The following is a 27,805-nucleotide window of genomic DNA, read 5'->3' as shown; positions in this document are numbered from 1 at the left end:
TCAACCTGTGACTTGTAGTTGGTCCTCATGTGGCCCTGGAGACCTATGAATGACACCCAACACATGTGTAGACAGCATTATCATGTTGCAATATCAAAGGGCTGGAAACCCTTAGGACAATATTGCAAAGGATATTTGTAATTTTATCTGAGGTTGGAGAAGATATTACTAGCAGTGCAGTTTAACTAGTGGAAAGAGTAGACCCGACAGTGGTGGTGCATTCCTTTAATCCCAGCACTAGGGAGGCAGAGGCAGGTGGATCTTTATGAGTCCAAAGGCAACTTGGTCTATAGAGCAAGTTCCAGGACAGCTAGGTCTACACAGAAAAACTCTGTCTCAAACAAGCAAACAAACAAACAAACGAACAAACAAAACAAAAGTGGAAAGAGGAAGGAAAGGGGCTGCTGTACCCAGTAGATCTCTCTGTTTCATTTCAAGCTAAATGCAGTCATTTGACTCAGTTAATACTCAGCTTGGTATTAGTCCCTCACACCCTAGTTTTTTCTCTCAGTGTGTGCATCCCTTATCTCTTATTTTATTCATCATAGTAAATTAACATAACTCCTTAAAAAATATCCTTTCACACATGCACCCTATAACAGCCCCTGCTATGTAGGCTTCTAATTGTTTTCCTGACTGATGTACTTCCCTCTATGAGTTGGGAGTGCCTTTAGTAGTGGTTTTAATAGAAACCAATAATCTGAAAATCAAAGACCATGACTGTTCTTTGTAATATACTGTGGGTTGTTCCAGTAACTATACTGATGGATATTTAGATGTGTGAATGAAACCCAGGTAAGATATAGTCACCAATAGGCAGGAGGCCCAGATTATTGAAATGTAAGGATAGGTACACATTCCAATAGTGATGATATGAAAAGTCAGAGGAAAACTCATTGCTGAGTGTAATGGATGAGTAAGGGCTAAAAGGAAACATGTCAAAGGTGAAGAGAAGAAAGACACAAATTGTACTATATACTCATAAGTAGTACATGGATATAAAAAGGAGGGTGGGCTTGAGGGATTTCAAGCATCAGAAATAAGCTTGCACCAAGATAAAATAAATATAAGGTTCACAATGTTCCCACTGGATTCAGAAACAGAAGTTTGATGACTTTTGGAAATTTATTTCAGAGAACTGATAAGAGCTCTTGAGCTTTGAAGATCAAATAGAATACAGAAGAGGAGATGAGTTGTCAAGCTGGAAGGAAGGGTATCACTGTGTGTGTGTGTGTGTGTGTGTGTGTGTGTGTGTGTGTGTTGTACATGCAAATGTATGAGTGGTACAGGGTTACTACTCACAGGGCCCAAAGTTTACTGTTTTGGTTAGGTTGCCTAGCTGGTGATCTTTAGGCACCTGCCTGTCTCTCCTCTTTAATGATAAGGTCACAAGCATGGTGGCCATGCCTGGCTTTTTATTTGGGTGTTAGGGATTCAAACTTATGTCCTCATGCTTTTAGAGCAAGCACTCTTATCTATTGAGCCAATTCTTCAGCATCATAGAACCCAACCTATACCACCACTCTACCAACTATTATCTTTAACAGTAAGATAGGATTACAAAATGCCTGGCATGTTGATTTTGTGTCAGGATTAGTAATTGTATTTGCAGAATATTTAACAAAATGTAATTACTTATTAGATGAAAACTAAGTAATGGAGTTTTTTTTAAATATAAAAAGTTTAAAGAGCATCAAACCTTCTAAATAACTTATTATCTCAATAATCTGTCAGAATAGGCACATCCTCTAAACTCCTCTCTAGTTAAGTGAATTTATGTTATTTTATTTAAGTATTTAAGGTCATAGGGCATAATCTTCACTCCATTGTAGCTACATGAATTCATTAACACTTTAATGAAGTTTTAACAGGTTATTGAGCTATTTGCACAGCTCTGCGGTTAAGAGTAGTTTTGTGATATTGTTGAACTTACTATTTTCAAGGTTTTAAAAGCTTAGACACAATCTTTTGTTTGGAAATCCTTTCTGGCTATCTTGGGTATGATTTAAACATAACTTAATATCCAAAGATATAATATGAACTTTAGATCTATTTGTAGTTCACTTCCCTTTTTCTTCCACTTATAGTGGGTGTAAGGAATATTAGTAAGGAATGGGATTCCTTCACCTTATCAAGTACTGACATTTGCTTAACATGCTGAGCAAATGTTCAGAATGACCAGCACTGAAAATAAAGTCCATTTGCACATCTTCATCTGTTCCTTTTAAATCCTCTAAGTTTGCTGAATTGATTTTTGTTTTATTACATTTTACAGGGTCAATCAGAGTAACCAAGAAGGTTCTATCTCTGTGTCCTCACTGTTCCTTTGAAACCTGAGTAGTGCACATTTAATGATCCAAATGCCACAAGACATATCAGAGGAACGCATGTATGGTAGGACCTCACTAGATGCTGCTGCCCATGGAGTACAAATGAACATAACTTTAACAACAAAAAAGTAGATGTCGTTTTTTGCCATGCACAACAGACTTGCTGATGGAGTCTAGTTTGGAAATCATCCACAAAGGACAACAGATGGAATACGATCTGGCTGGAATATTCCCTTCTATCTATTGAGTCTTATGTCTTATGCCTGAGTGTAGACAGGTTTCTATCAAACATAAATTCTGCCTTTGAACCTTGAGACTGTCCGTCACTATATGGGAGACACTATCCACTTGTATCCTACTCTGTTTGCAGGTCACCTGAGAAACATGTGGCCTGCTTCTCACCCATGAGGAATGGACAGGGACATAGCCTAGATTACTCTCACACAGAACTATTATTAAAGGAGAAGTTGTTAATTTGTTTAAAGGTTTTAGGTAGTTAATCCATTGAGAAATAATTGTATAGATGAGCAAAAATATGTATTTATACATAGTGAAGGTGCCATGTAACATGAAAAGAACAAAATCTTCTCATTTGGACAATTCTTAAAGTTCATGATTTCTCTAGTCATTATGACATAGACTTTTATGTGAAAGAACTGTAAATCATGTGCAATCTTTTTAATAACTTTTTTTTTGGACTCACCTAGAAGAAAGTGTCTGAAGACTGTCCAATAAGTGAGATGTGGGGTCAGGGAGGAACTGAGTGGAGAGCACATGTGGCTGTCTACTCTTTGACAGAAAGAATATTCCTTGACTTTCTGTGATGGGTTTCATTATGATGAGAATAAGGGACAAATCAGAAGACCTTTTTAAAAATGATGCAGAGAAATCAACTCTAGGAAACAAAGAAGGAAAGACAGAATTGGGGCCCCATGATATATAGAAGGTTTCTAGGTAGATCTTTAGGGGAATACTATCCATGATCAGCAGCTGGCTGATTCCTCACTGGACAAGGAATTCTTTCCATCTATATAATCTTAGTCAGTGTTTCATCTCTCTTAAGGTAACTTCTGAACTCTGGGATTGTAAAAGTAGATCATCTTCTGAGAAAGAAAATGTCCTCAAAACTGAATGTTAATAATGACCAACCAAAATAGCCTGTGCCTATCTTGTCTATTTCCCTGTTGGAGAGGCAGTCTAGATGAGAGGCTGATTTTATGGGTCACAAAGACCCCAGAGGAAAGCACTCCATTACCAAAATTAGGGCAAGGAATACGGTTGAGACAGGAACATAACTGCTCTAAAAGATTGAAGCAGACAACAAAAGCCATTCTTTCTCCCATGGGGCAAACCTCCTTGAGGACCAGCAGTCTCACATGGCAACAGTCCAGGGGCATATGGGGATCTGCAGGAGGTAGTCAGGACTCCTGATTGACTGTGAAATAGTTGTGACTTTTTAGACATGGCACAGAATCTAGAAGTCTAGTTTAGGTAGGGTTCCGGCACAGATCAAGGTGGGAAGGGAAGAGATGAAAACCTGAGGTAGCATTCTTTAAGGATCTAGACATGGACAGATGCCAAAAGTTAAGTAAGATGTTGTAAGCAAGGAGAGCACTGTGGGAAAATACTGAAGAAAATGGTGGGTTACATTGTGGGAATAGCTGAGATTATGTATGAAGTCACCAAGCAGCATTGTAAGACAAGAAGAAGAAAGCACAGTAGTCTAGTAATTATAATCGGATCTGGTCAGGAGCTTGTGTGTTCCCACTTTTCTTCCCTGAATCCTTTCTCATGATTAGGTTAACCTGCACCTAGCACTAACAGATTTCACTGATAGTGAAAACAGCTGCTTCTTGAATAGCTGCTGCTCTGAGCTTGAAAGTGATGGGTAGAGAGAAAAACAGACTATGATCTGATATTCAGCTTCTACAACAGATTCCTGGATGTCTGAAACTCAATGAATACAAACTATAGCATCAGAAGAAACCATACTAGACCCAAAATAAGTAGAAAGAAAAGCAAAGGAACACACATGCACACACACATACACACATGAGCACACAAATGCATAAACACACATACATGTGTGTGCATGCACATACATATGCTAACACACAGGAACACATAAACACACATATGTGCACATGCATACATGCATTTGCATACACATGGGTATGTATACACACACACACACTTGAAATAATACAAAATAAACATCTACACATTTGCTTTTTAACATGAATGGCTGTTGACACCATATCACAGAAGACATTATGTTGATTTAGTCACTAAAGCTACTGAGAACAAGATTCAGTCACATTTGGGTTAAATATCTGCCCATGCTCCAACTGAGTATTTGACATATACTCAGTGGTCTGAGATACAGTTCCCTCCTCTGGAAAACATGAACTTTGTAGTAAATTGCTTGGTTTAACCTCCATCTCTGAACCTATGTTAGCCTCTTTATCTTTTAACCTATAAGTTACACTGACATGTACTTACACCATTGTGCCTGAGGCACAAAAAGGAAGCAAGACACTAAAAGAGAGATGGAAATGAAGATGATAACTAAGATTCTTATCTATTACTCCAAAGCTGGGCAGGGTGTTCACAAGACTATCTGCTGTGGAAGACGAATCAGTGATCAGGTTGAACCTGAAAGCTGTTTACCAGACCCCAGGCTCTGGCACATGCACCCTTCTTTTAGAAGGATGGGAGCTGTTTTTAATGTAAAGAAAGGTGCTGGCCACCTTGGCAGTGACCATTTTAAAGCAAATCATACAGCCAGGTGCTCTAGGACACACCTGTCACAGCACCACACAGAAGCCCAAGGCAGGGAGATCTGTTCGAGGCCAGTCAGTGTTACACTGTGAGACTTTGTGTTGTGGGGAAAGGGACTCATTAAAAGTTTATCCTTTAATACATAAGGTCTGCCAACCAAATTTAAAGGCTTGAAAAGGCTGTAAGAACAAAGTAATTTTAATCTCATAAAAAAGGTAAAAATATTCTATATTTGAAAACATTTAAGCTTCTCTCTGAACACGGGTTGGTTTGTACAGCAATCCTCCTACATTGCCAAACCAACCATCTGTCTGCCTTCATAATTTGCTGCATTCATAATTAGGTCATGAATGAGAAGAGCCCTTTGTAGTCGGAATGTAAGAAAAAAGTCATTTTAATATTATTTATCCTCCTGAGGTGTCTTTATCATGGAGAGATCTTATGATGTCACTTTGCTTATCAGGGGTTTCTCTCAGCTCTTTATATGCAACCACCAAATCTTTCTAGAGACCTAGATAAATGAATGTTATATGGTTGCTCCTTTACTCATGAGGAAGCTAATGACCATAAAAATAATTACAAATCATCCACTCAGGTGATTTATAGAGAGTCGTGGAGTCAGAATTCTAATCTTCACAAGACTGAATTCAAAGATTCTGCTTCTATCTATATACTAATTATTTGTTTAATTTTTCTTTCTTCCTGCATATCATCCATCCATCCATCCATCCATCCATCCATCCATCATCTGTCTGTCTTTCTTAACAATAGTTAAATGGGGTACAGTTTTCCTCAGACAGAATTCAATATTCAGAGTATGATGTGACTCCAAGACTCATGACAAGTACAGAATAGATTCCAGAACCTGCCCACTCAGATTCAAATTCTATTCATGTAGAAGTTCCCTTAGGTTCTTAGGACCTCAGTTTCTTCAGTTGAAAGATGAGCATTATAATACCACTTGCTTTCCTAGGGTACCATAGTGTTTAATGGGTTTAATTTTTTATAAATGGCTAACTGCCAGGTAATTGGTATATATCTATACACACACATATATGTATATATGTATATTTTCTAGTAATAGTAATTGTTATTATTACAGTTTTGGCATCATTATATCTATTACAGGATGAGTACCATTTTTAATGTCAAATAAGATAATTAATAAAATAAAATATTGATTTAGTGGGATTAATATTATAAACGTAAGTCTTCTCATTTTGAGACAGTCTCACTATGCAGTCTAGACTCACCTGGAATTTACCACTGGCCCTGGGTAATCACTGTTAAATTCTGACTATTTCATTTTCAGCGATTTTGTTTCATAGTTTCATGTATTTGTCAAACCATGCACCATAATATTTTCAATACAATTGGTGCAATCACACCTACCTATTATGTTGTATAAAGATGAAATGAGTTAGTACACATAAAACTGTTGCAACAGTCCCTAACACATAAAGCACTCTACGTGTTAGTTGTTTTAATTAATATCTACAGTGTGGGTGTTACAGTTTAGTGTTACTATTTCCATTCTTTTTGAATCCTACAATTTGTTGCTATAGTGATTTTGTATAGCATTTTCCTCCACAGAAGGCTGTTTTTGAAATTGCATTTATACTCTGACCTCTTACCACCACTAAATAATGATAATGATGGTTGCCTACATAAATGCATTCATTATGCCTGAAACAAAAAAATATATATATCCTAAAATTAAGGGGGAAATATTCATAATGTCTCAGATAGAGACATACTGCTTTTTTAAAAGTAGCAGATCAATTAAACATAATTATTTAATTTTCAGATAGTTATTTAAACCAGAGAAGGACTTTTGGAATCAGACCAACCTGGACTGGTTCAAGCTCTGGCATAACAAATTATCTGCCCCCGACTAAGCCTTCATTCCTACCCCACCTGCCAACATCGTAGAGTGCCAGGGGGCTTGGAAAGCAGGTGGATTTGGTTGTGTGCATTTAATTGTGATTCAAAAATCTATTTTTGAATTCTTTTTTTCCTTTAGATTTTTTTTGAATTCTTAAATAAAATTTATTAAAATGTTAAAAAGCATTCTGACAGATAAAAACATGATTTATTAGGCTCCCTTGTCCCATCACACTGTGGAGGGAAGAGGTTAGGAGTTATATCTGGCAAGAACAGCCTCATTTGTGTCAGGAGCCAATGGCACTCTCCCCACTTTCCTTAATTCAGACTGGGCTTAGTGGGCATCTCATCCAAAAAAGTAGGGGATGCCTTTCAAACCAAAGCTGCCATACTGATTTAGGAAGAGCTGTGCCTTAGGAGCCATAGTCGAAGGCCTTTCTTTCTGGTTTTAATTAAAACTAAGTTGAACAATCCTTTATAGTCTACTTATCTTTTAAGTAGGTAAGAAAGTCAATGGTTTGTTCTTCTTTCTTCTCTATTGGTGTTATCTTTGAGATTAAGTAGCATGAGTAAGGCTCAGATTTTCTATCATGATCCACAGTTGGTAGCAGAGTGGATGGGGCCTGTGGAGAACTGAAAGAGAAACTAGTGCATGTGGAGTCAGTGGTAATGGGGTTAAAACTCCATGAGAGCCCGAGTATAGAACTGAGCATGCTTGGAGTAGAGTCCAGAGACTCCACTTGTTTTCTTGGAACCCACAATGATAAACACTTTATATCTGACATATTATAAGAGAAAGTCTTGTTATCATAAGAGAAAAGAATATGTATGAGTTCTGAGCTTTAAAAAGTGAATAAGCAGAGGGGAAAATACAGTCTAATGAGTTTAAAGCCTGAGTTGAAAAAGAAATCATTCATTCCATTTCTCTAGACTCCTACAACCATCCTATAATGGAAACACTATAGATATGACTATTTCAAAACTTCTTCATGAGCAAATTGAAGCAGAGAGAGAGAGACAGAGAGACAGAGAGACAGACACAGAGAGAGACAGACACAGAGAGAGAGAGAGAGAGAGAGAGAGAGAGAGAGAGAGAGAGAATGAACAAAAGTGTACGTGATTGGCATGGCCAAAGAAAGGATTTGAACCTAACTTGTGTAGGTACCATTGTTGGGCTCTTTGTGACATCACATGGCATGCTCGAATGAGGGTCCTAATGTCTTTCTTCTCTCTTTTCATTATTTTAAACAACATCAAAACTCCTTTTTAATATTGTGCATTCATTATATAAAATATTGGGTTTCATTATGATAGTTCCATGTATAGATAACATTTTTATTGGCTTTTAAGGAAATTTAAGTATGTTTATTATGGAGAAGAGTGCCCCTTCCAAGAAGCAATGTAGTCACCATGTAGTGAGTTTACCAAGTCAGAATAGATGCCCCCCACCCTGCCATGCCTCAACCATTAAGTAGCATTCAGCACTTAAAAGAGTCTGTATCTATTGATCTCTGCAGACACAGCTCAACTTGTCAGGATGTCAACTCTTCTCTAAGCTATGGATGACACATATTAATTTCCCTGTCTCCACATGCTTTCCACACAGTGGGATGAGCAATCTCTTTAAATGGATACTTCATAATTTTAAAACTGGCCTAAACTGGCCCACTGTTTATAGTAAGAACTCCAAAATCTTCATCTTGTCAAGGCAGTCCCTCTATCATGATCTGCAGGTACCTGTAACTCCAATTAGGCCACCCTCCTGTAGCTGCACAGGACTCCTGGTACTCCCATACGAAATCCTGCTTTTGTAAACCATTAGGCTTATTTCTTTTATTCCAAACACATTACTTCTCTAATCTGAAAGACAGTTTCAGTGTCTTCCTAATAATTTCAGAAAAAAACAGAAGCACAGTCCTTTTATTTTTAATTGCCATTTGTTGCTAAAATTTCTAAAACTTGAGCAGCTAGGTGGAGTGTTAAACCTCTTCAGAGTTTGAGTGCCAAGTGAATCATCAGTTATTCTTTGCTCAAATAACCTTTTAAATTTAATTGATTTCAAACCTTAACACACACACACACACACACACACACACACACAACCAGCTATAGGGACTATGTTTATTAGAAGAACAGGCCTGTGACCCAATATATATTAAGTCATCTCTTTTATGTCATTGAGGTTAAGGGTAGAAACTATGTCTCACCCACTTTTGAATGCAAGCATGTAGGATATGACTGGTATGTGATAGGTCTGTGAACACATTCAATACCTGCAAGTAATGTATATTCATATAATGCTTTGAGTTTATTTCTCATCCAAAATCTGCCAGCACATTTTAATTGGCTTTCAACTGTTTTTGCCTGAGTCTTTCCTTTAAACTGCAAAATAATAATAACAAAGACCATCTTTGTAGAAGAACACATGAAAATATGACATAGATGTTGAAAAGACAGCCAAAAATACTATTCACATTGCCTCAGGAATATCAAAAGCAATAGCTGGCTCTTTCAAGGTAGAAAAACCAATTACAGCATCAAAAACTTCTGCTTTTTTCTTTAAAGAAAAAGTGATGTACTAGATATGAAGAAGTCTCATAGCAAAGTCACTTTTTTTTTAACATAGAACTTCAAATTTAGCTTAACTCTAGGTCAGCTAATTTCCTTTTTGTACACCACCTAAAAAAGTCACTCTAGATATAATCTGCATCTTTAGCCTGTGTACACTGTAATTTATAGGGAGTCATTCAGTAGTAAGATGCACAGTTCATCCCTGAGCGTCTGCTATAAGAACTGAGAACTTGGATTTTCCCATTGAAACTCAGATGACATAGAAAGAAGGGATCTTTTTAATTTTATCAGTTTACATATGTCTTTCTGGATTTCAATTTAGGACTAAGTACAAAAATTTAATGATAGTTTCAAAGGCTGAATTTCCATGAGCTAAATACTAATCTGAGGTTTGAGGAAGTGACTGATGTACCAATATTGATGCACTTTTCAAGCAGACTTTGGGGGAATTCTCAAATGTCCTGAAAAACACATCCCATCATTCAGTGTAGTTTAAAGGTCACAATTTTTCCCTCTAACAATTTTGGTTGGTCTTCTCAGTAAAATATTGTTATAGTCTAGCATTTTGCATTTCCCTGAAGCTTAGAGCAAGTTAGTTGGAAGAATAGATAGATACATTGTTTTAATTTCTTTTTAGGTAAAAGATTTTAAAATGTTTTAGTGTTATTATAAGCAACATTAAAACAGAGACTAAGGAAGGTAGTAGATTGTGGTCCTCAGCATAACTAGTCTAGAGATGGAATTTCATATCTGGCTTTTTCATAAAAGAGCCAAGGATATAGTAGAAAAGTAAGATATAGTACAGAAAATGGAACCAGAATTTTTGAACCATTCTCATGAGTTATTTATTAGTTACAATTTAAGAAACATCTGGTTGGAGAGGTTACTTCCCAGTGGAGAAGTAAATAAACTTCTCAACTGAAACAGAGCACTCTGCCTTCATGAAGAGCTCACAGTTGCCTAATGGGTCTAAATGTGAAAAAAGAGCACTAAAGTAACTTAGGTAAAAATGTAACACAAAGTGAGTTTCCATCACTGTGATTTGTTTCCATGTGTACGTTCAAATATTCATGGGATAGTGTGACACATTTGCTAGGAACTGAGTAAAGTAATCTTGAGCAGAACCTGGCCCAGAAGCAGGTTACCATGTTGCTTGTCTAAAGATCATATTTTTATGTTTGTTTTTTCTAAAATAAAAGTATATTATTCTTAAATTTTCAGGGAGAGATATTGAGGTGTGTGTATGTGTGTGTGTGTGTGTGTGTGTGTGTGTGTGTGTGTGTTTGTGTGTGTGTATGTGTGTGTGTGTGTGTGTATATACAAGAGGAGATTATAATAAGAGACCCAGTTTTTCTTTCAGGGAGCTTCTCTAACTGAATGCAGTTTAATCTTGGATCTAAGATGACCAGAAGCTAATTAGGCAAAATGTAAAAAAGCCTTTCTATTCAAGTGAGAAGCACATGGGCAGGACTTAGACAGCTAGAGATGGAGCATGTTTTGTGACTAAAATGTATGCCTATGTGAATAGTGTTGGTCGGCAGAAAGAAGAAGGAAATGAGATGTTCCAGAGGCAGGCAGATGCTAGATCATGCAGAGCCTGACTTTGCATTTTGTCCTTAATGCAAAAGGAGGGAGAGATTTGATCTGTTTTATTTTAGCAGATCACTTTAGCAGCATTCGCAAAAAGATATGAGGCAGACAGTGGATGCAGTGAGAACAATGAGGAAGCTTTTGTAGGGTGGGAGAAGATAGACTTGATTAGGTGGTAGACATAGAAGTAGAGGGGAGCAAGTAGACTTCTGTTAATTTAAGGATAGTGTCAATAGGACTTGAAGGGGGACTCAGTGATGGAGGTGAGGAGACCAATGCCCTAAGTATTATACTCAGATATTTGACTTGAACCACAGGGCCAGTGTTGATGCAACTCATTAACATGGAGATTCAGAAGGATGAAACAAGTGGGTTTAAATAAAAAATTTTTGGTATCAGTATGTTGCTAAAAAACCCACTAGAATGGGTGCATGTATACATATGTGGATAATTTTCACCTAGTGAGATAAAAGAGAAGATAGAGGCAAAATAAAAGAAGGGGGAAAGGGACAGAATTAGAAGGAGCAGAAAAATAGAGTTCCCAAAGTCCTGGGAAAGGAGGTGCAGTCTGGGGATGGGTGCAAATCAAAAGTGCTTAGGGCATGTGATTTGAAAAGCACATGCTGTACTAACCATAATGCTTTGATTTGCAAAACATAGAAATATTTTCTCATCTTCAAAAAAGTGATTATAGGGTATAGGTAGAAGAGAAGTAAATCTGATGGGTTCATGCCATGCTTAGACCCTGACAGCTTTTTATTGGTAATATTTTAAAGGAGGGATCAATTAAGATCCCCATTGAAGTGGACAGCAATCAATATAAGACCCATGTTCAAAAGAGAAACAAGAATAGCAAGAATAACAACAACAACAACAACAACAACAAAACAAATGAAAGCAAAAACACAAAGCTGACAGTGAAGCAGAAAAATGAAGATGAGAAAAAGATAAAGATAGATGATGACGAGATTTTCCAGTGAGCAAAGATGTCTCCGACAGTATGCCTGTATTGCTGCAGGGGCACCTGTTTTGCCAGGTCATCTGCCCCTTAGGCTTGAACCCCAGATCTGTCACTTAGTGGATGATCTGGCACAAATCAGGCAATTTCTGAAATCTTTATTTCCTCATGTAGAAAAGAAAAATGATGATCACATCTATTTCATAATTTGATTCAGAATTGGAGGAAATAATCCATAAGAGGAACTTTAGCACAATGCCTGAGCTACCCGCATGTACGTGGCTGACCGTACATGCTAAGTGTCTGCCTTTCTCCTTATAGCAGTGAAACCTCAGCTCTTTAGCTTCTAAATTTATAGGTCACTATACCAATAAATAGATCTTTTGGGAATTGTGAAAAAAGGTAGAATTTAGTTAACATTTATAAATCACTCTGAAGTGTTGGTAAACTTAAATTACTGCAAAAACATAAAATGTGTCCAGTGAGACAGTCAAAATTTCTTATTTATTTCTAGAAATTCTAGCTACAACTAAAAGTTTGTTATTTAATTCTGTGAAAGAGATGACTATTGACTGTTAAGTGGATTACTTAAAACTTGAAAAAAATAAAGATATTTTAAAAATGAAGATCCTTTTAATTATTTTCACCTCGAATCTCTCTAAAAATCTGTGTTTTCTCAGCCCTAACAACATTATGAAGACACTGATTCTAGAAACATAATTAAATAGGCAGCTCTTCTGCATAGGAATCTTCCCACTGACCTCTCCCTCTAGACTGAACTACAAGCTTCACAGAAAACACTAGCGATTATGTTTTCTACCTTGCTTTCTCTGGGATTCTGGCTACTGTGGGACAACAGGATTTTCGTCCTCAATGAAAATGGCTTAGGATATTAACGTATAGTTGTGTGAAATCTTCAGACTTAGTAGAATTTGCTTACAAAGTTGTTATGGAAAAACTCAGAACATTCTAAGGTCAAATTTATACTGCATATTGGTCGACAAGATCATGCTGTGGGAAATCCCTTAACCTTCCTTGCCTCTTGTATTTTTACATGCATAGAAATGAATTAAATAAGACAGCATATAGAAAAATCTAACAAGTACCAAAGTATAAATTTGTTTATGTTCACTGTGGTTAGATAGAAGCAAAAAATTCTAGAGTATTAAGAAAGTAGTTAATTCCTCAGGGAGCCAGTTGTATGATGACTTTAATTTAATATTCTAATTAACATGTCCAATGATAGTAATAATATGTACATATTTAGGTCACTGAATCTGAGGCATAGTGAACATTTCTTAAGTATTATTTAAAATACTCAGTGAATGTTCTCTTTCATCCCTCTAATGAAGAAAATGGGGCTGGAACAATATAATTATTTCCTTATTAAACACGTGGAGCTCTATATGATCATGTCTGAGGTGCTTAGTGAGCACAGCAGAAAGACCAAAAAAAAAAAAAAAAAAAAAAAAAAAAGCCATGTTCTTAATTTCTCCCATTGTACCATGGAAGCAGAACATCTCTCCACAAGGAAGGTGCTGAGTGCAAGAGACGTGGGAGGAGACGAGTTCCACCCATCCATCCTTGTGGAAGCACATGCAACTGGAGAAGATGAAGTGAGGAAGCGCATGCAGTACCTGGTCATGTCAGAGTCAGGGAGCAGGCCTAGGTGGTAGTGGGGGTAGGGAGTTGAGAGAAGGAAGCTTTTGTCACACTCAACAGGGGAATAGTGCCCGGGAGAAGCAGGCTTATCACACAGTTTATTCACAGTGCTGTAAACAGGTTCCGGAGGCCTGGTGACACAAGAGGAAGAAAAAGATGCATAGTTAGCACACACGGACACCAATCATGCAGCTAGTAGCATTTCACTCTATTTTAAAGTAAAAACCCAACTTAATGACATTTTATCATTGTGTCCCAGTACAAATCAAATTTTCCACTGTTTCCACTTATTACATCATACATTATTTATAGATTTATTTATGCATGTATTGACTTCATTCCTAACCTCAGTTGAGGGTAGATATGGTACCATAAAAGTGTTTCGTGCAATGTGACCTGGGCAGAGGGTTTTTGGAAGAGCTTCTGATAGGGACGTTGTTTTAGCTAGGATCTTTATAATTTATCTCCTACTGAATACTTCCATCTGCTAATAAGAGACTCAAAGCAGCATACTGACTGGTACACCAATAACTATCTTGGATCATGAAGTGACCTAGGAGTTAAAAGTAAATTATACAGGGAGTTGAGCATAAAGGATGAGGCCATAGAGCTGGTAACACTGATGATATTACAGTGATTCTAGCTTCCTTTCATGGGGGATAAAAGACCATTTTTTAGTTTAAGGTAGTGTCACCTCTTGTCATATAAATAGGATATAAAATTAAGAAGTATTTTCATAAAATTTAAGACTGTAGCTTTAATACAAACATACAATTACCTTAGCCTATCATAAGGACTAATAACATTTTGTTGTATTTGTAGTCAACTGGACACTATCCCTATGCAGAATATATAAAGAATGCTATTTTCTTACTGTATAATCTGGAGTTTGTAACTTTTCAGAGAACTCATGAATCTCTGTGTTAAATCATTGCTGGTGTCTGATCTAAACTGTCAGCACAGGATCTCGGAAAAAAGGAGTTAATGATATAAAACATTTCTACAATGATGTAACCTCCATATCCTATTTGCCCAGGAGAGCTGATTCAATTTTCAGCCTGATGTTGACTCTACAGACCAAGAAAATGATGTTACCATTTTTTTCTAGTTCAGTTGTGCCATATTTAGAGAAAAACAGAACCAAAGGTGACCAATATGTGTCCTAAAACAGCCTACCTATATTGTATTCAGCTAAATTAAAGATAAATGATTCATTTTTGGGGTACCATAATACATTCAAGACAATGAAAACTGACATTGTACTTTGCTAAGAGCTGAACTCTATAATCTTTCTTGTAATTTTGTAATTCTTTTATATCTATATAATATTATTATATTATTCACAATGAAATAATTTAGTATTTGGGAAAAGCTGGGTTTTAGAAGGAGGTGCTCATTTTTTTTTCCTGCATATAGTCACTCCTCATGCTATTTCATCATGAATTGATTACTTATCTATGCTTAATCCGTTATCACACAAAGCCTTGTGAACCCAGAGATAAGTTACTGGTGTCACAGGTTCATTTAATTCTGCTCTTTAATCTGACACTTCTTCCTTGCTGACGTGTTATTTTTATATGAGCACATGTTAAAGACTAGGCTTCTCTGACTCCTTTTTTCCCCCTTGGTTGTAAGAACACCTGATACCTGTGGACATGAACCAATGAGAGGAAACAGACTAAGACACAGCACACTTGACTAAGTCCTTTTACAAGTAAGCAGCAAAGTCACAACAATGGTGAAAAGGTGATTCATTTTTGAAGCTTTTCAACCAATAGTTCATTGTAGTCCTAGAATTTGTCCATCTAGTGTGTAACATATAAGTGTCAGTATAATCATATTAAGTGCTACCCAAGCTACACTCTGAAAGCTGATGCTAGGAACTAGATAAATGTTCGCTGAATCAATAGATGATATTTGTTATTCTTTACTGAGAAAAACACATTTTTCCTGGCTCTTTCAAGGAAGCCCTAAGATATTCTGAGTATTTTTGGATCATAATCATTAAGCCTAAAAGTTTTTATATCATATTAGTTCTTAGTTTATAAAGTGTTGTCATTGAAGAAGTGGAAGAAAAGCTTTAAGCACTCAGTCTACAGAATTTATGTAGCCTCTGAAAAATGAGTCCTTTGTGTTAGTCTCTGGGTTCAGAGTCCCTCTCCATGTACATAATGCTCCTTGAAGACTACCTAGCCCTGAATTCCAGAGGGTCTAATACTAGCAGCCAGCATATTAGTTCTTTGTAGTGATGTACCCTGAGACATCTCCACAGACAGAAAAGAAATGCAAATAACTAACCCTTGGATCTAGTGGCTGGAATACATGATATTATTACTCCAGAAAAGAAATGCAGTGAAGATATACTTTTCTACAGTCTGAGTCAGCCAGTCACAATGGAAGGTCCTGTATATATTGTTATAAGCACCCAGAATCAGAACATAATGAATATGGAAATCCAACTAAGGTATTTACTTGCTCTCTTTATTTTGTGGTTATCCTCTGGACTAGTGGAAGGGATCGTTGATGATAATAGTGAAATCGCTAAGTGAATTTATAAATAAATCATTTATACTGCCATGTACTTACCAAAGGCCATAGAAAAATGACTTCTTGGTCTCATCTGCTGAGCCATCAGTATTTATTTGCTCATCTATGAGTTTATAATTGCAGGCTCTTGTAGCATATAATTAACACAATCCTGGCCCTTGATGATCTTTGTCTTCTCTGAACTCCATTAGCACTTGCTGCTTGCTTTACTTCCTTCACATTTTTAATCACAAATGCATGCACAATTAGGGCACAATGGAGAGGTATGCAGCATCTATATTCTATTTAGAAAACCTACCCCACTGCAACAGCCCTTTCCCCCACTTGACAAAAACTCAACTCAGACCCTGCATAGCCAGTGTGACTTAGACCATTTGATGAGAACTAGGCACCTCCTTCTTGGTATGTTCATGATTTATGTTGTTGGGATCAAAAGAAAAAGGGAAAAACAAACACAAAACCCATGACTATTTAATTGGACATTTCTGTGAGAACAGGATAGTTATGAATAACAGTAAAGAAAAAGAAATTAGCTGGCAGTATAAGGAAAAGATGCAGACATACATAGTTACTGTGGAGGTGTCTTCTAATGAAAGAGAACCTAAACATTGCTGTCCAATGTCTGTAGGCTCACAGTCTGTGATCATTCTAGAATAACAATGTAGGTTTATCCCACAAGATAGCCTAGGAGGAGGATGGAGGCTACTGAACTTCCCTGATGGCTCCCATATGACATTTGTTGTATAATGAAAATCAACTTCAAACTTCCTTCTCTATCCCCTTGACAGAGCTTAGGTCAGATCTCTGGCTTGCAATTGAGAGAAAAATAAAACAGACACTTTCCGTTACTGCAAGTGGATTATGCTGCTCAGGAAAACTGCCAAAACCTGACACTACAAAATCTTACAGGATCTTAGGGCAGTACCAAATCAATCCTGTCCTTCAAATTTTGATATTTGGTTCATAATTGGTCCTTTTGCATTATTTTTATTTTAAAATATTATATGAAAATATTATTAGTGGTGAGTATTATTGGTATCCCTTTAAATTTTGCACCTGCTGTGAATATCTAGTGCCTGGTCCCAGTTCCCCACAGTAAATGTTGATAAAAATGATGGGCATTTACACAATGAATACTGCTCAGCTATTAAAAACAAGGACACCATGAATTCTGCAGGCAAATGAATAGAACTAAAAAATATCATCCCAAGTGAAGTAACCTAGACCCAGAAGGACATACCTTACATGGTATGTACTCACTTATAAGTGGATATTAGTCATAAAGTGTAGAATAGGATAACCATGCTAGCCACAATCTACAGATTTGAAAAGCCAAAGAGCAAGGAGGACCCAAGGGAGGATGCTCGAGTCTTTCTCAGAAGGGGAGACAAAATAGACTTTGGAGGTTGATGGAGGAAGGGAACTGGGTGAGAGAGGAATCAGCAAGGGGAACCAGGTGGTGGTGGTGAGGAATGGGTATATGGAGAGCAGGGGAGAGAAGGGATCCTCTCTAGGACATGCCAGAGACCTGGGACAGGTCTTACTCCCAGGAGTATATGGGAGCACCCAGGAGTATATGGGAGCAAGTCTAGCTGAGATTCCTAACAGTGGGGGATATGGAAACTAAATTGGTCACCTCCTAAATTGGTCACCTCCTACAGTCAGTCAGAAGATCCAGTAGAAGGATAAGGACAGCAACTCACCCACAAAACCTTTCACCTAAAATATGTCCTACTATAAGATGTCCAATGACAAAGATTGAGCAGAAACTGAGGGAGTGGCCAACAAATGACTGGCCCAATTTGAGACCCATCCCATGGGTAAGAACTAATCCCTGACACTATTAATGATACTCTGTTATGCTTGTAGACAGGATCCTGGCATGACTGTCCTCCGAGAGGCTCCATCCAGCAAATGATGTATACCAATACAGAGACCTATTGCCAAACTTTGGATGGAGCTCAGGGACTCTTGTGGATGAGTTGGGGGAAGGACTGAGGGATCAGAAAGAGACAGGGACTTCATAGATAGATCAACAGAGTCAATTAACCTGGACCCATGGGGGCTCCCAGAGACTGAATCACCAACCAGGAAGTAAGTATTGGCTGGACCTAGGTCCCCTGCTCATATGTAGCAGATGTGCAGCTTGGTCTTCATGTGGGTTCCCCAACAACTGGAGCAGGGGTTGTCCCTGACTCTGTTGCCTGCCTGTGTATCCTATTCTACTAACTGACTGGCCTTGTCTGATCTCAGTGGGAGACTATTTTTGGCTCTTTTTAGCTCTAGTGATTAACCGCTAGAAGCCTAGGATCAAATCTCATTTATCTTTGCTATCCCTCTTGTTTCACTAGATGTAGTGATGTATTGAGGCGGCACTATTACAGAAAATGATATCATAGCAATCTTTACATTCTTCTTGAGCCCAAACTACAAAAGAAAAGTACAGAAGTATAGTAGGATAATCTGGGGTCTGTGTTCAACTTTGCCTTTCAGCATGGACATCTACTTAAGGGTGTGGATGTCTATATAATACACCTAAATGGCTAAAATGGCAAAACATGCTCTCTGTTATGTGGTGGTGGCCATCTATGACTGCCCAGATGGAACCTTCACCATATTACCTGTATTAAAAAGATACAAAACCATCTGTATCAATGATGGCATCTGGGGCACCAAGGGCTCCACTGAGTAAGCATTTGGCATATCATTTGACATGTTTTTAAGCTTAAAAGGATGCTGTATAATTCTGGTCACAAATAATGCACTGTTAGTAGTCAAGTATTCATAAGAGTAAGTAGGTCAGGGCTAATACAGCTTAAGGGTAGAGTTTTAAAAACCTCTGAAAGTCGTTAGGGGGTAAAGGGAATGTTGGATTTGTTCATCTATAAATGCAATGACCTTTCATGATCATGAATAATAATGAGACTGGTTTCTCTTATTCTGAATGTTTAACATTTGAAGAACATTTTATAGTGCTTAAACTCTTAGACTTGTAATCATTCTAAAGATTTTCTTCACTTTTTTCCTTTTAATTGAGTTTTAGAGGAAAGACAAAAATCTACAAAATAATAATTTAATAACTACCTAGAATTCTTGTGTAAAGAAGTCCAATAAAACATGAGTTATTTAACTATATATAGAAACTCAAAGCCAGAATTTCTAAGAGATTGGTAATTTGGATTCCATATGAGTGAGATTATGCAGACATGATATAGGCTCTAAGTATGATGTAGTGAGATCTAGAGGAGACTGGCCTAGATGACGTGGAAGAACTGATTCAACCCCCATTCTAAGCACCTTAGGTTCAGTTTCTAAAACTCCTTATAAGGCCTTTGGCATTGATGCCTGTTTTTACCATTGTTATCTTCCTAAACTTTTATTTTCCCACATAAAGAACTATGCTGGTACCAGCTGGCAAGAATATAAACTAAACTTCTCAGGGGGTGAATTGTTAGGTGGTAGAAAGATAAAGACAATGAGCGAGTACTGTAGGATTTTGGTTCTTTTAAATTCTATCCTGTTAGTCTCAGCGGTCTTCTTGGAGCGTCAGCATTCTCATCTAGAAAACAGGAGAGTTGCAAGAACAGAGTATGGCTGAGAAAAATAGGGAGTGTGTCCATGAAACACTTAGCTTAGCCCAGGGTGCTTACTGTGGAATCCCCAAATCACCACCATTATTATCTAGTTTCTCTTCCAAACTTCAATCTCCCAAGAATGAACAGCTTTTCAGAGCATTGCCCTCTAAACGTGAATACATGGGAAGAAAGTCTTCATCCACTTAACCTAAACCAGGCATTTTGCACAATTGTACTTTATGTACTTTGGGTTTTCTATAAGGATAACACAAAGCAGTGACTGTAATAGGTCTTATTAACAAAAGCTTCTTTACAGTGGTGCCTTCTAAAGGTTCACTTCCACTCCTTGCATTGGAATGCTAACTCAGAATCTGTCTGGGCCCTGGAACCTTTTGATCATTTCCTCTAAATTTCTTAGTTATTCTCGTTGCCACTACTAAGAGATGAGGTCCATCTCTACTTCATCATGTGTGCCTAAATCTTACAATATTATTTTTCTGGTAGGTTCATAGCTGTGGTGTCATTTCAGACTACTGGGGCATAGCTAATTTGTTATTAGTAATAATCTTTACACCATGATCTGCAAATATTTTTTTAAATAGAAAATGGGATTGGTTTAGCATTTTCCCTTTATCACCAACACTCTCAGTTATTTTAATGTTTCCTCATTTGAAGGAGGAAGGGTAGAGTTAGCAGTATACTATTCAAAGATCATTTTCAAAGATTTGAATTATTTATTCCACAAAGGTGCTTAAGTTTCAACAAAACAGGTCTTTTAAGGCAGTAGGGATCAACATGGGTCATGAGTGTTTAAATGAATGAGTTGACGATCAGTAATCCTGACAAAGGAGAAGAGTCACTGTACTTTAATACTAAATTAGCACATTGAGGTACAGGATGATTTGGGGGGTACTCTGAAAGATATGAAAGTAAATCTTATCTAAGACACACAGTTGCAAAACTATGGCCAGACCAAGGCCTCTGGGACTCAGAGTTGGGTTCTTGGAGGACAGGTCATTACATCCTGTATTAGTGCTTAAACTCTTATGATCATTCTAAAGATTTTCTTCACTTTTTTCCTTTTAATTGAATTTTAGAGGAAGATGTAAATCTACAAAGTAATAATTTAATAACTGCCTGGAATTCTTGTGTAAAGAAGTCCAATGAAACACGAGTTATTTAACTACATAGAAACTCAAAGCCAGAATTTCTATGAGATTGGTAATTTGGATTCCATATGAGTGAGATTATGCAGTGTCTGTGTTTCTGTCTGCCTTACCTTCCAGCATGCTTTCTCCAGCCTGAGCAGCACATAGATCCTTAAAATTGCCAAGTTGTTTTAAACATTTTTGGCCCCAAACTGAAATGCCTTTATTTTGTCTTGCTGCTCTTTTTCCTAGACTCACTCAGATGTGATGTCTGTGAAAAGGCCTTTCTAACATCACCCCACCAGGCAAGGTTAATATATGGCTACTGACAGACTCATACTTGACTGTAGTGGTTTGCAGGGATGGCACCTGCTGTGATTGCTAAGCACACAACAGGTAACACCTCTGTGTCCATTGTGTCTAGTCTAGATGGGGAGGAGGACATCAGCAAGTATTTGTTGAATAAACAAATGAGGTGAGGACATCTGATGGTGGGTTGGAAATACAAAACAATAGTAGAATAAAACATACCAAAGACAAATATGAAAAAAAGATTTAAAAATACCTCATATAATTAAGCATTAAGTTGGGAAAGACATTTGCTCAAATAAAACCATCAGTATTTTAATGATGTTCCTACTACAAAATGAGAAGAAATAGCACTTAATAAAAACAAGACAAAGCTTATTATCATCTAATTACAAAAGAAAAGGTAGAAATAGTAAATAGGTAAGTACATATATATGCTTAACCCCAGTGGGAATGAAGTTAAAGCAAATTAAATCGAGTGCCCCTTTCTATGTCTTAGTAACAAAGGGGCTCTGAGCTAACACATCATCATTTAGTTGTGTTATGGTGAGACAGTCTATATTGTTGGTGCTATATTGCGGTGTGAAACCTCTTATAAGTTTTCCAGAAAGCAATTTAGCAGTATATTTCAGAAGCTTTAGCCATAATCCTGTCTTTTGTTTCTGACATGCTACCTATAGTCGACTGTTTTAAAATTCTAAAAATGTTCACAAAGGTTTTTATGGAGAGAAACTGTCTTGTTATCAGAGAAAACAGAATAAGAAAATATAATATTTGACCAGGCCATAAAAGACATGAAGTGTAAGATATACCCCCAAGATGGGTTATAATAGTCACTCAAGTCACCCCCATGCCTCAGTTTCCTTGCTCATGAACCTGAATAGTACCTTCCTCTAATAGCATCTACCACAGTGAAAATGACTATCACACAGGTTAATAGGTAATTGATCTATAGACCATCAGGTTTTTGTGTCCATCTCTTGTCCCTTTTGAGGATGAGAATGTATTCTTTAGAGATCAGCTTCCCTTCTGAAGATCGAGTCATATTTCTAAGTATTTTTAAGTTGCTGAATTTAATTAATAAAAGTATGGTGCTCAGTTACATTTCAGTTTCAGATAAACAACCAAGAACTGTTCAGTCAAACTACACAGGACACATTTAAAGTGTGTTTATTATTTATCATTTCTTAAATTAAAATTTAACTGGACACTTGTATTTCACTGTGAACTATCCACTTCCTCTGCCTTCAGTACCTTGCCAGTACTCTGCCTCCAGCAGTAGAAAGGCAGACACCTATTTACTCTGAGGAACAATTTGCTGTTGACTCTGGCATTTCTTTTTTGACTTGGTATGTTCTTCAAATTAGCAAATGTGCTTAATTTATTCTGTCAACTGCCTCATATAATGTACATGTCCATTTCTGTATGAAGAGATAATTTTAAATAAAAGTTGAATATGTGTGTGTGTGTGTGGTGTGTACCAGTGCTTTTATTTTCAAATTATACATTGTATATTATACGTCTATCCAAATCAGGACGCAATGCTATCATTTTACAAAATCATTGAAATTGAAATAGAGTTACATTACTTCCCCCTTCCTTTTCTCCGTCTAGTTCCATCCCAGCCATCCTTCTACAAATCCTCCAATGTCCTTCTCATTCCTATGTCAATCACAGCAACATTATTATGTCACCTAGCTGCTGTGGAGCTCCTGCCTGCACACAGGTGGTCATGCTAAAACTACAGAGTGTACAACTTAAAAATTCCATTTCTAAGAATGTGCCCTGCCAAGCTGAGCACAACAGATATTCAGAGAATTGTCATCAATGATAGAGCTTGAAAAGGCAAAAGAGTGGGAAAGCAACCATGGTCATTAGTATTGCACACACATGTATGCAGCTTGCAAACAAGAGATGTTCTCTGAGAGGCTCCACCCAGCAATTGACGCAGACAGATACAGACACCCATAGCCAAACAGTGGGTGGAGCTTGAGGACACTTATGGAAGAATAGGAGGAAGAATTGCAGCCTATAAGGGAATAGGAACTCCACAGGAAGACCAACAGAGTCAACTAACCTGGATCTTTGTGGCTCTCAGAGTCTGAACCACTAGCTAAAGAACACACAAGGGCTGGACCTAGGCCTCCCAGCTCATATGTAGCAGATGTGCAGCTTGACCATCATGTGGGTCCGGAACAACTGAAACAGAGGCTATCCCAAGAGCTATATGTGTACTAGCTGTATGTGTACTAACTGGCCTGCTTTGTCTGGACTCAGTGGGAGAGGAAGCACCCAGCTTCACAGAGACTTGAAGTACCAGGGTGGGGATGGGGAATACCCAGCGGGAACCCTACGTGCTCAGAGGAGAAGGAGATGGAGGATGGAGAAAGGATTGTGGGAGGGAATAACCTGAGGGGGGCAGTGAGCACCCTTATCCTAAAGCAAATAAAATAAAAAAATAAAATTAAATAAAGAGACCATTGTTATTTGAGTAGATTTGATGACATGCAAGATAGTCACAATCATTTAAGTGAAATATAAAATAGTGTATATATAGTTGAATTAAATTTTTATGACTGATAAAGATGTGAAGTATGGCACTAATTTTATTTTTCTACTTAGTATGCAGAGAACAGAAGAGAGAATGAAAAAAGAAGAAAGAGAGGAAGAGAGAGAAAGAGAGAGAGAGAGCAAGAAGCATATGCTGAATAGTTCATTCAACAAAATTTTATTTTTGGATAATAGCTCTATAAAATGTCTTTTCTACCACTATTTTATATCTCATAAATGACTTCAAGGATATCAAAATTTCTCAGTGTATAAACTGATGGCCAAAAGCCTTAAGTGTACATATACAGTGTGTATCAATCTTGAGAAAAACATTTGTGTCTCTGTATGTAAGTGTACCAAAGCCACCATAACACGAATGGTACTTTGAGCAGGGTGTATAAAGGAAATTTTTGATTTTGATCACATTTTTTTCTGTTGTAATTTTTAAAGTAGTTTTACTTTATGAAATATTAGGTCTTAAAATATCTCATTCTCACCCTCCTGTCCCACTGCAAACAGTAACTATGAGGTATAAAGACTATATTAACTAGTCTGCCAGTGGGGATCATGTCACAATGCGTATTTAAACTATCATGTTGCATTCCTTGGATACATATAATTTTTGTTTACCATACTTCAGTAAGGCTAAAAAACAAAAAAAAAAAAGAATTCTATGTATTTTTTTCCACTCAAGATGAATTGTATTGAGGAATTTGTTTTGGGTACAAACAGCGATCCATCTTCAAACAACCCAGAAAGAGGAAATAAAACCAATTACTTCTGAGGTTTTTCTCTCTGTGATGAATAGTATATTTCTATGAGATGTACAGGTACTAAAAGGAGTCATTAAAGTGCTGTAAGTGGTCTTGTGAGTAATTGCTTAAGACTAGTGGAATGGTTTAACTGCTCTCACCACATTTGCGCTTAAGTTTGTTAGTCTCAAATGCCTTCAGTTATGCAGGTATACTTAGTGCCTGAAAATTTTAAGGTTTAGTTGGCTTCAGGGAAATGATGCTCTACTAAAGTCCTTTTATAGAAATGACGGCACAGTTAAAACAAATTTACAGCAACTGTAGTCTTTCTTACTAGTGTCTATTCATTCAACTAGCATACCTTTAGCGCATTTAGAAATCATAGAGGAAAGGTATGCACACAAGGGAAAGAGCTTGCAGTTTGGGGCTGTAAGATCTGGGATGCAATGCTTTCCTACCACTTGTGTGTTTGTGTGATTGGTGAACTTACTCAGATTGTCTAAATCTCAGGTGCCTTGTTTGGAAAATGGTTTCTAACATCTACTTTGTAGGATGATTGCAAGATGAAATGACACGAAATATGCCAAGCCTCACAAATCACCTACCAAGGAAATTACTATTTTTATGTACTAGATATTAATCTAGGTGATGTGAATGTCCAAGAAATTGATTCCAATGTAAGTCCCTCAAACTCACTTCATCTTGATGAAAGTATATGCTTCTAAATAATAAGATTAAAACAGGATAAGCCCGTGGGAGGACACAAGTCTTTATAGTTCCCAGATTTTTCTTATCATTTCCCATTTCTTATCCCTTCCTGCCAGTTTTGAGATAACTGTATCTATGATTCTGTTACTGATGCTCATTTAAATAAGAAATATCCCCTGGCACACTGTTGGCCTAAGAATTTCAGGAAGATTCTCTAAGGTTGTATTGAAAATGGTAATAAGGCCCATTTGGCAAGAAGAGTATTGGTTTCTCTCAAAGATTTGGAAAATGGTGCTTTATTGCTGATCTTAGATTTAACCATTGGATGTCAGAGGGTCTAGCAACCAGACAATTAGAATGACAGCATTCTGGTGATAAACTTAGGGAGACTGGCTGTTCTTTCAATATTAATACAATAACCCAAACTTGTGTCTACTGTATATATTCAATTCAGAATACATCCCATGGATGGGAGAAATTTTAGAGTTATATATTCTGGTCACAGTCAAGGGGGAACCAGGAAAGAGAAACCACATGAAGATCATTATAGAAACAAACACTGAAAAATAAGGGTCAAAACACCAAAATCCCAGTGGCTTCCCTCAGTTCATGGTAGGAGTTTTAAGGGATCCTGGGGTTAGAGCAGTGCAGAAGGGTAACATGTAGAATATGGAGCTGAAAGTCATAGCAACCCTTCTTGCTTTGTTTTTAAAATTTCTCCATGAAAATTCTGTAAAATTTCAAGACATATACATCTTGGAAGTTTAAGGTGAGTGCAGATGAGGTATGTGAGGGGAATAGTTGAATACAAGATTGATACAATGACAAGTTTTAATTTCCAAGTTATCTTATTTGGTTGTATGTATCATAATCTTCAGTTTTAACAACAGATTTTTAACAATGGATAATATATATATACACATAAGCACATACCCATATATGTACACACTTAGGCACACACATGCACATACACATGTGTATATACACACACACACACACACATACACACACATAAACACACTGTTTTATATACTTAAACTAAAACTAAATCTCAGAGAAAGCAAGGTTCCAAAATGAAAGAATGGTCAGACTATGATTTGAATGTACATCTCTTTGACTTTGTCGTCCATCGTGTGATACTTAACTGATGCAAATTAAATGGAGAAATGCAAGGCAAAATAAGGATATGTGGTAGCTGTGTGCATTGTTGAATGTGTGTGTTTACAAGATACCCAGACCACTGGGTTTTCAGAAGGAACATCTTTTAAATACAACAGATACAAGTCAGGTAGGTAGTAGCCAACTATAGGAGGGGGAGATGAATGCATCCATCTCTTCCTAGCCAGTTTCTGTTGCCTTTGATATGAACTGATCAGCAGCCCCTCTGGACTTTGATACATGCTTCTTCATGACTACACTGCCAATTCTGCTTTCAGGTGTGCTTGAGGAACTGAGATGCCTAGGATCCCTTTGTAATAATAAAAAGAAGTTTCAGTGGGAATTGGAGGTGAGTGAGTGTGTGTCTGTGTGTGTGTGTGTGTGTGTGTGTGTGTGTATGAAGCACTTGCAAAAATGAAGCTGCCTCTTCTTAAGAAGCATAAGTAAAAATAAAAAAAGGGAAACATGCTCATTTCCTGAACCTTTAGTACTATTCCATACATTTGAAGCAAATATGGAGATGTTAATACTCTATTGTTTCACTGGAGATTTGAGATGTAGGAAAGAAAGAGGACCGGGACTAAAAACACTTTGGTTTTTGACTTTTGATTTTCAAATATATGAGCTAAAAAAAGGTTGGTGCTCAGTGAGAACTGGAAGGAAAAGGTAGATAAGAAAAAGCTTATTGTGAGGTGTAATTTCACTTAAAGGAGATTAACTAACACCTTTTAACAAAAAGATGAGCTTTAATATGGTGAACTTTGTACTGCTGCTTTTTATGATGTTTGGTCCTTTAAAATATAAAATTTAAGTTCAGATTCTGTGTTTGGTATCTCTTGTTCAAGAGGAATGAATACCTCTTCTTGGACATTACCACTAAGCATTTCCTTTCTGTAGTTCATTGTTTTAATCATACTCCAGAGAAATATATGCTTTCTTCTAATATGCTATGTTTTTGCTTTTATCTTTGGTAATAGTCTGACATCAAAAAAGTTATGAATTTAAGCCACTAGCTTCCAAACAAGTTAGGGCATCAAAATAACCAGGGTTTTCAGTTCTCTTTGTTTGATTTAATAAAAAAAAAAAAAAAGAGTCTGTTTACATTTAGCTTTGGTTTGATATAACAATTATCTATTTCTTTAGAAAACAGATTCTGTTCATTTTGAGAAACCCATGGACTAGTCTTATATTTGAATTGTATCAGTTCTTTCTACAGTATAGAATATTAATTATTGCACTTGTTTTCTAACTTCAAAGTATTCAGCTCATAAATGCTAACATT

The 27,805-nt window shown here is 37.0% G+C and overlaps 1 protein-coding gene across 18 annotated transcripts in view; it reads right to left on the bottom strand.

Annotated features, from left to right (window-relative positions):
- Dlg2 (discs large MAGUK scaffold protein 2) overlaps positions 1-27,805 on the bottom strand; it is a 1,953,494-nt gene that overhangs the window by 421,338 nt on the left and 1,504,351 nt on the right. For all 18 annotated transcript variants that reach the window (XM_031387347.1, XM_031387348.1, XM_031387349.1 and 15 more), the window contains one exon: positions 13,752-13,907. In XM_031387347.1, the coding sequence (XP_031243207.1) occupies positions 13,752-13,907 (156 nt within the window). The remainder of the gene's footprint in view (positions 1-13,751; positions 13,908-27,805) is intronic.

Source organism: Mastomys coucha, unplaced genomic scaffold (assembly GCF_008632895.1).
Source record: "Mastomys coucha isolate ucsf_1 unplaced genomic scaffold, UCSF_Mcou_1 pScaffold21, whole genome shotgun sequence".
NCBI lineage: Eukaryota > Metazoa > Chordata > Mammalia > Rodentia > Muridae > Mastomys > Mastomys coucha.
The sequence above is the reverse complement of the archived record's forward strand: the minus strand, read 5'-3'. Positions and strand labels throughout refer to the sequence as shown.